This window comes from Gorilla gorilla, chromosome 12 (assembly GCF_029281585.2).
Source record: "Gorilla gorilla gorilla isolate KB3781 chromosome 12, NHGRI_mGorGor1-v2.1_pri, whole genome shotgun sequence".
NCBI lineage: Eukaryota > Metazoa > Chordata > Mammalia > Primates > Hominidae > Gorilla > Gorilla gorilla.
Genome location: NC_073236.2, coordinates 54,281,571 through 54,290,801, shown reverse-complemented (window position 1 = coordinate 54,290,801; position 9,231 = coordinate 54,281,571). Strand labels below are relative to the sequence as shown.

General features: G+C 46.5%; 1 protein-coding gene across 1 annotated transcript; it reads left to right on the top strand.

Moving 5' to 3' along the window:
* The first annotated feature begins 284 nt into the window (after nt 1-284).
* On the top strand, nt 285-8,091 carry MAT2A (methionine adenosyltransferase 2A). Its single transcript, XM_004029546.5, has 9 exons — nt 285-2,191; nt 3,896-3,973; nt 4,068-4,190; nt 4,446-4,558; nt 4,642-4,785; nt 4,968-5,186; nt 5,378-5,560; nt 5,716-5,849; nt 6,484-8,091. Exons 1-9 carry the CDS (start codon nt 2,101-2,103, stop codon nt 6,584-6,586), a joined length of 1,188 nt encoding a protein of 395 aa, XP_004029595.1. The 5' UTR covers nt 285-2,100; the 3' UTR covers nt 6,587-8,091.
* Nucleotides 8,092-9,231: the final 1,140 nt, after the last annotated feature.

Below are 9,231 nucleotides of genomic sequence, written 5' to 3'. Positions count from 1 at the left end.
CCAAACCCCTACTCTTACTGTATTACACCTACACACTATTCACAAGTGAGAGAAGTAGGTAAGCAACTATGTACAGCTAAATCTCATCTCCTTGGCAGGCCTAGCCCCACTGTGGAGTTGGTAGCACAGGGGTATCAGGATTTAATGAGCCAATCATTGACTTTACGCTCCTTGTTCTGACTCCCTAATAAAATAACCTTCTAGTTATATTCTGGCTTCCCATATAGATTTTTCTGCTGGGAGATAATGCACTGACCAGCCTACACACGCATTTTGTTCCAGTTGACAATTTTATTACACATTGTAAGTTAATAAATTGGCATTCTGCTTTAAAAAATAACAAAAAAATTTAATAGTCTTATACAGTTACTTTCCCATGAAGGGTTAGCTTGAAAAGTAAAAAGCAACGAATAAAAATATCATCACCTATTGTCTCTTTTGTGGTCGAACCTTTTCTTGCTGCCTGCTTTGAGCGACCGTGGATGTGGTCACTGAGTCTGGGGAGGAGCCCTTTATCTTCTTTGTCGATGCCCCCAGCACAGCCCAAGTGCTTCCTTTGTTTCCCACTGAGCCTTTAGCAAATCCCACCTTTCCTCCTGCACCGGCGGAGAGGATTGTTCTTGGGAATGCACCTTGTTCTACTGCCTCCAGCAGTAGGCAGCTGGAGACTGTTACTAGGGGTCTCCTTCACCTCCCCAGCGTAAAGTACATCCCATGCTAGGAGCAGGCCGTTCCCTGAGAACCTCATTAAACCCGGCGTTCTTGTCACGCTCTCCGCTCAGGGCCACCAGGCCACCAGCCCGACCAGACCTGCACCGAGGCCCAGCCCCAGAACAAGCTGCAGAGACCCCCGCCCCCAAGGCGGGCTCCCTCCAAACGGGACTCCATACTCCTTGCTGGCTCAAGTTTTGTTTCGCTCTTTTTCCCTGTAATTCCTTTATTGGGCAAAACTGGGACAAACGCAGGTGGACATTTTAAAGTGAAAGCTTCATGAAACAGCCCATTCCACGCCGTCAAGAGATCTGCTTAAGCACATTCAAGGGAACGAATAGCCCCCCACCCACCAAAAAAGAAATGTTCGTTCCATATTCTCCTGAACAGAAGATTGAAACATCGATCCTCCCCCCCCCCTTCAAAGGAACAGGAAGGCCACGGGGCAAGGACGGCCTTGGGAGCGGCCTCCTTTCTCTCTGGAGGGAAAGGCTGGAGCGCTGCCTCCTCTTTAAGTCCACGAACCACGAAGGGTGAGGATCCCTCAGAAACTTTAGCGCATGGGAGCGGGGAGGAGGGCGATTGTTTAAATCGATGGCAGCACCCTCATTAATCTGCTTTCCGGCCATCTTCAGCAGAGCCATTCACCAGGAAACGACTAGAAGGTGGGCCTGCGCCCCTCAGATATCCCGGGGCCGGCAACGAGCAGGGCAGGGACGCCGAAGGAAGGCCGTGAGGAGCCCTCGCTGGCCGGCCAAGATGGCCACCTTCACATGGCCGAGCGCCACCGGCTCCCTGCCACCCGGCATCTAGAGGCGGGACGGCCAGAAAGACCCCAGCCGCAGCACAAAACCTCCGCGATTCCCGCCGCCTCCGCTGGGGGACGCGACCTCCGGGAAAGCTATCCCGGCCAACGGTCGGAAGGGAGGTGCCATGTCACCGCACAGGGGAGCGGGTCCAGCAAGCCCCAGTCGCTTTTTCTCCCACATCAAACAAGGAAAAGCAAACCCCCCCGTCTCCTCGCGTCTGCATTTTTCCCCTAGCTCTAGCGGCTCAAGATAGCTGAACGGTCTCTGGAGGGCCGGATTGCCACGGCACCTCCCGCGGCCGCGCAGTGTGGTTCAGCCCGGACTCCGCGGGGCGAGCTGCCCTTCCTCCCCCGCCCCCCGCGCAAGTGGTGCATTGGCGCGCGGCGCCGAGGGGCGGGGCCCGAGCCGGGCGCGCGCGGGCGCTGCTCTATAAATACCGGGCCGCACCGCCCGCCGCTTCGTTCGCTCCGCGCCGCCCGCCTGCTACGAGTAGAACGCTGTCCGCAGCTTGCGCATTTCGCAGCCGCTGCCGCCTCGCCGCTGCTCCTTCGTAAGGCCATTTCCGCTCACCGACACCAACATGAACGGACAGCTCAACGGCTTCCACGAGGCGTTCATCGAGGAGGGCACGTTCCTTTTCACCTCAGAGTCGGTCGGGGAAGGCCACCCAGGTGAGGGGACGGCCTGAAGCGAAGCGTGGGGCGGGTCAGAAGGCAGCGCCAAGGTCCGGCTGGCTGCGGCCGGCCGGTGGTGGGGCCCGCGCGGGTCGTCCTCGTCCGCCGGGTGATGGGAAGAGCGGCGACCGCGCGCTTTCCTCGTGGCGCCGCCAGGGCCTGGCGCGTGGCCGCCGCTCCTCTTCCCCCTCCCCTCTCCACCCTTCCCTTCCCCCCCTCCCTTTCCATTCGGTCGCGCGCCTAGGCATGCGGAAGGTTCCAGAAAACGTGAAGGGCGGGGGCTGTGGTCGCTAGTGAGTTCTGGCCGGGAAGGGAGGGCATTGTTAACCCCTCCCGGCCTTGCCGTCTGACAAACCTGGAGTGGGCGACCCGCCCCGCGTGCTCGCGTCCGGCCCTCGGGAGCGCGCGCCCCGCATTGCAGCGGCGACCACGTGTTTGCCGCATGTGGTATCTGGGCGAGGGGGAGCCGTGGGCCTCCCCGGCTGTCCTGGCCCTCAGTTTGAGGGGTGGGGGGCCTATGCCTTGGGACGTCGTCTGGCTCCACTGCCTCAGTGGTTAGGTCTTGACTACACACTGGAGAATACGCACATGCCCTTCGGCGGATATGGCCTTGCCTCCAAGGTGACGGCCTCTGACTAAATATAGCGCATGTCCAAGAAGGCAGTCCTTATTTGGACCCCTTGTGAAAAGGATGGGAAGCATGAATTAGGAGCTGCCATTGCTTTGGGTTCGCATTTAAAGTCTTCGGTGCAGGGTTTTACTTGAGCCTTTGTCCGCTCAACCGCCATTATGGGGATCAATTGGCACGTGAAGGAGGAGTAAAGTTATTTCCAGGAACTGAAAATCTCAGCCTGAGCATATCGGCTAGTAAAGATGATTATTTGGCTCTTTAGGCTGTTTCTGCCTTTAGAATGACCGCAGTAGCTAGCTATCTGGTGGCTTTAGGGTCTGATCAGTTTACTGTGCCCATGATGAAATCCCACAAGTAACTTAGTGGTATGAGAGGACAAACCCAGGATCTTGATGAGTGCTGAAGGTTAGCTGTTACACCAGTTAGTAGTAGGCCGAAGTTCAGAGCCTACAGTCTGGCTTCCACATTATGTTTGGATTCTGTTTTAGGCGGTTATAGAAAATTCAGAAAAACGAACTTGAATTAGGGAGATATTTGTTCTCCCTCCTAACAATAGATGACAAAGCAGGGAGACATGGATTCGGAATACGTTTGAGCATTTTCTACACTGTTGAGCTTTTGTTTCCTGCGCAACTCCTAACAGCAAAATCAGATAATTGCCATTTTAGTCAGAAAATGCTTTTCATTTAATTGTTTAATTGAATTATCTTGTTGCTCATTATAATTGGTGTTCCTTAAGATTAGGGAAACTGGCCTACCTGTGGCCTCAGTTCTACCAGACTCCCAGGTGCAGAGGGGTTTGGTACAGTTGTGGAAGTGAATATGATATAGGGCAAATTCTGTGCTTTAAAGGATATAGGACTAACAGTTCACCTTTCTGGTGATTAGATTTATAATGCAAACTTTGAATTTTAGGAGGAAAGTGCATATACAATGAATTAAGATGTATTAAGCATGTTTTTTAAAATCTCCAAAGATTTTACAGATAGTAACAGGGAGGGAGCTTGCATACATACATACATACTTTGTTTAAAGTTAAAGAAATGGAGCCAGGAATTTCTCTTTTCCAGATAAGATTTGTGACCAGATCAGTGATGCTGTCCTTGATGCCCACCTTCAGCAGGATCCTGATGCCAAAGTAGCTTGTGGTAGGTTCAGAATGTGCTTATCAACTGGTGGAAAGATAGCATAAAAATTATTTTTATAGAAGTGATGTTTGAGTTGAATGTCTCTTTTTATTAGAAACTGTTGCTAAAACTGGAATGATCCTTCTTGCTGGGGAAATTACATCCAGAGCTGCTGTTGACTACCAGAAAGTGGTTCGTGAAGCTGTTAAACACATTGGATATGATGATTCTTCCAAAGGTGTGTTTTAATGATTTTGCTCATTTTTTTCTAGGTAACAGCTGTGAGGTTTGAAGAAGCTCCTAGAATGTTCCTGCTAATCCTAAACTCCAGTTGTATTTTACTATACACTAAGCCCTATTCTGTTCATTCTCTAAAAGGTCCGATGGTTTAGGTATATTTGATTTCTTCAGCAGTGTTTAGAATTCCAGATAATTGCTGTAAACAGCAGGTATTTCTAGGACGTAAACAAGATGTTGTGTTTTTTGCTTACAGGTTTTGACTACAAGACTTGTAATGTGCTGGTAGCCTTGGAGCAACAGTCACCAGATATTGCTCAAGGTGTTCATCTTGACAGAAATGAAGAAGACATTGGTGCTGGAGACCAGGTATCTTGGTGTAGAGGCTGTTTTAATCTCTTCTAACATTAAATTCTGGAGCTTGATCACATTGGTGACTTTTCTTTGTTTAGGGCTTAATGTTTGGCTATGCCACTGATGAAACTGAGGAGTGTATGCCTTTAACCATTGTCTTGGCACACAAGCTAAATGCCAAACTGGCAGAACTACGCCGTAATGGCACTTTGCCTTGGTTACGCCCTGATTCGAAAACTCAAGTAAGTGATGATCATAAAGCTTGGTTGTCTCATTTATTACATCAGCACAGAAGATCCATAATTTTGATAATAGCTAACTGGAAAAAATAGCATTTGTTTTCCTATATTGTAACTTCAGGTAGAGAAACAAATACAAAGCTATTGTTTGGTATGATGTTCTGATGACCTGTGTTGCCTTCAAGGTTACTGTGCAGTATATGCAGGATAGAGGTGCTGTGCTTCCCATCAGAGTCCACACAATCGTTATATCTGTTCAGCATGATGAAGAGGTTTGTCTTGATGAGATGAGGGATGCCCTAAAGGAGAAAGTCATCAAAGCAGTTGTGCCTGCGAAATACCTTGATGAGGATACAATCTACCACCTACAGCCAAGTGGCAGATTTGTTATTGGTGGGCCTCAGGTAATGTCATTTTGTTGCATTTTTCTGGATTTTTGATGGTTACTTAAAATTTTGGCTACTACATTTTTTTCAGGCTTTCTGAAACCTACATGTGAATCATCGGAGGATATTTGCTGAATGAATTCAGAATAGGCAACCTAATCCACTTGGAAAGCACTAGGCGTAAAGTAACTTAAATCCTGTAATTTCAGGGTGATGCTGGTTTGACTGGACGGAAAATCATTGTGGACACTTATGGCGGTTGGGGTGCTCATGGAGGAGGTGCCTTTTCAGGAAAGGATTATACCAAGGTCGACCGTTCAGCTGCTTATGCTGCTCGTTGGGTGGCAAAATCCCTTGTTAAAGGAGGTCTGTGCCGGAGGGTTCTTGTTCAGGTATACACTCTTTATATAACTGGAACGATTAAAAGTCATGTAAGTGGGAGGGTATTTAGTAGTAATCTACTTAACTACTTGTTTTATACCAATGTATTATACAAGTATATGGGTCTTTGCAATCACTGATTCTTACGACATTTGAATCCTTTTAGGTCTCTTATGCTATTGGAGTTTCTCATCCATTATCTATCTCCATTTTCCATTATGGTACCTCTCAGAAGAGTGAGAGAGAGCTATTAGAGATTGTGAAGAAGAATTTCGATCTCCGCCCTGGGGTCATTGTCAGGTAAAGATGGTAAAGCCTGTTGCTAGTCAAGTATTGAGGGTGTGGGTGTGTGTGTATATACTTAAGGCTGAGGAGGTGAAGGTGTGAAGGAAGACTCCTCAAATGGGAATATATTTTAATTCCTGGAACAGTTTTGAACTGCTGCCTTAGTGAAGACTTAGTTATTTGAGAAATTTAAAATTACGGTGCTCCATGGCTTAGGCTAACCACTCTAGAGAATCTTCCAGATTTGATATTTGAGCTTTGTGCTCTTCTACCTAAGGGTGTTAAGAAAATAGAGATAAAGTGGGTTGCTCAAGGTTTGTTACAATGTAAAAACCATGGTAGGGTGTGGGCGGCGGGACCTTGGTAAGTATTGTGTGATCTCAGGTGAGCTTTTTGACAATTGAAATTTCTCAGAATAATGACAAGTTTTCATATTTGTTGAGCCAGGGACGGAAAAACAACTATAGTTACTAATAAGGACTGTGCAAGGAGTTTGGACACCAGGGAAGTAACACTTTTGCCACAAATTTTTTTCCTAGCATATCCCAGAGAACTCATTTGCCAGAGCTCTTGAAAATGAGTCTTGCTGATTGTTTTGCTTTATTTTAATTTAATGCTACATATTAAGTTACGGACTTGTATATTCCAGGGATCTGGATCTGAAGAAGCCAATTTATCAGAGGACTGCAGCCTATGGCCACTTTGGTAGGGACAGCTTCCCATGGGAAGTGCCCAAAAAGCTTAAATATTGAAAGTGTTAGCCTTTTTTCCCCAGACTTGTTGGCGTAGGCTACAGAGAAGCCTTCAAGCTCTGAGGGAAAGGGCCCTCCTTCCTAAATTTTCCTGTCCTCTTTCAGCTCCTGACCAGTTGCAGTCACTCTAGTCAATGACATGAATTTTAGCTTTTGTGGGGGACTGTAAGTTGGGCTTGCTATTCTGTCCCTAGGTGTTTTGTTCACCATTATAATGAATTTAGTGAGCATAGGTGATCCATGTAACTGCCTAGAAACAACACTGTAGTAAATAATGCTTTGAAATTGAACCTTTGTGCCCTATCACCCAACGCTCCAAAGTCATAATTGCATTGACTTTCCCCACCAGATGCTGAAAATGTCCTTGTAATGTGCACGTAAAGTACTTGTAGTTCCACTTATAGCCTCTGTCTGGCAATGCCACAGCCCTGTCAGCATGAATTTGTAATGTCTTGAGCTCTATTATGAATGTGAAGCCTTCCCCTTACCTCCCTGTAACTTGATCCATTTCTAATTATGTAGCTCTTTGTCAGGGAGTGTTCCCTATCCAATCAATCTTGCATGTAACGCAAGTTCCCAGTTGGAGCTCCAGCCTGACATCAAAAAAGGCAGTTACCATTAAACCATCTCCCTGGTGCTTATGCTCTTAATTGCCACCTCTAACAGCACCAAATCAAAATCTCTCCACTTTCAGCTGTCTTTTGGAGGACGTACGTAATAAGGTTTTAATTTAGTAAACCAATCCTATGCATGGTTTCAGCACTAGCCAAACCTCACCAACTCCTAGTTCTAGAAAAACAGGCACTTGGCAGCCTTGTGATGTCATACAGAGAAGTCACAGGGCAGTACCTGAGGGTCTGTAGGTTGCACACTTTGGTACCAGATAACTTTTTTTTTTCTTTATAAGAAAGCCTGAGTACTCCACACTGCACAATAACTCCTCCCAGGGTTTTAACTTTGTTTTATTTTCAAAACCAGGTCCAATGAGCTTTCTGAACAGCTGGTGTAGCTACAGAGAAACCAGCTTCCTTCAGAGAGCAGTGCTTTTGGCGGGGAGGAGGAAATCCCTTCATACTTGAACGTTTTCTAATTGCTTATTTATTGTATTCTGGGGTATGGCGTAAGTACAGAGAAGCCATCACCTCAGATGGCAGCTTTTAAAAGATTTTTTTTTTTTTCTCTCAACACCATGATTCCTTTAACATGTTTCCAGCATTCCCAGGTAGGCCAAGGTGTCCTACAGAAAAACCTTGGGTTAGACCTACAGGGGGTCTGGCTGGTGTTAACAGAAGGGAGGGCAGAGCTGGTGCGGCTGGCCATGGAGAAAGCTGACTTGGCTGGTGTGGTACAGAGAAGCCAGCTTGTTTACATGCTTATTCCATGACTGCTTGCCCTAAGCAGAAAGTGCCTTTCAGGATCTATTTTTGGAGGTTTATTACGTATGTCTGGTTCTCAATTCCAACAGTTTAATGAAGATCTAAATAAAATGCTAGGTTCTACCTTAACTGTGTCTGTTATTTGTTAAAGTGCTTTGGGGCCATAGGTACGTGCCTATAATCCCAACGCTTTGAAAGGCTGAGGTAGGAGGATCACTTGAACATAGAAGTTGAAGGCTGTAGCGAACCATTATCAAGCCACTGCACTCTAGCCTGGGTGACTGAGACTTTGGCTCTTAAAAAATGCTATCATATGAATATGACCTGAGAATACTATATGTGTATCTTTAACCTTGAATTGTAATCCATAATTAGCCATAATACAGGAAAATAACCTCAATCCCTAGACCCAGCGTGTGGGCATTTTTTAAAAGCCTAAGCAAGATTTAGTCCTAGTCCACTTAGGCCAAAATTCATGTGTCCTTATTGCAGCAGCCATTCGATGCCATTTTTAAGTTTTCAACTAAGGTTAAGGGCTTCAAACCATTGAAGGCATAAAAACCGCTAAAAGTATTAACCTGGAAGTGGTAATGTCTATCAAGTCCTGGCAATTTAAGCCTATTAATCTGCATACATTTTTAAATTATGAGCTTAGTTTTAAGGGCTGTATGATGTTTCCATTTGAGAAGTTCTGAAACATGATTTCTAGTCAATATCTTGCAGAGATAAATATGCAAATTAACTGAAAATGCTATAAATTTCCAAAGGCTTAAATTTCGTTTATGGCAGGTTGTGTAGAAAATCCGCAGACCACACTGCTCTTGAACCTAGGAGCTACATGCATAGAGAATAGCCACTTGGATTACATTTCTAGCAACATCTGAATGGTGGTCCAGCTTTTTACTCTTGTCCTGCAAATGTAGAGCCAAGGAGTGCTTGCTTATGCCTGTTTGCATGGAGACTTAAAAACTTGGAAATCTGGAGGCCAGGCGGAGTGGCTCACGCCTATAACCCCAGCACTTTGGGAGGCCAAGGCATGCAGATCATGAGACCATCCTGGCTAACACAGTGAAACCCCGTCTACTAAAAATATAAAAAAATTAGCCAGGCACCTGTAGTCCCAGCTACTCAGGAGGCCCAGGCAGGAGAATGGTGTGAACCCGGGAGGTGGAGCTTGCAGTGAGCTAAAATCGTGCCACCACACTCCGGCCAGGGTAACGGAGTGAGACTTAAAAAAAAAAAAAAGCCTTGGAAATCTGGGTATGGTAG

Coding starts and splice junctions, on each gene's coding strand:
- MAT2A (XM_004029546.5), top strand. CDS start 2,101: ATGAACGGACAGCTCAACGGCTTCCACGAGGCGTTCATCGAGGAGGGC. Junction 4,559..4,641: donor ACATTGGTGCTGGAGACCAG/GTATCTTGGTGT, acceptor TTCTTTGTTTAG/GGCTTAATGTTTGGCTATGC. Junction 5,187..5,377: donor TTGTTATTGGTGGGCCTCAG/GTAATGTCATTT, acceptor CTGTAATTTCAG/GGTGATGCTGGTTTGACTGG.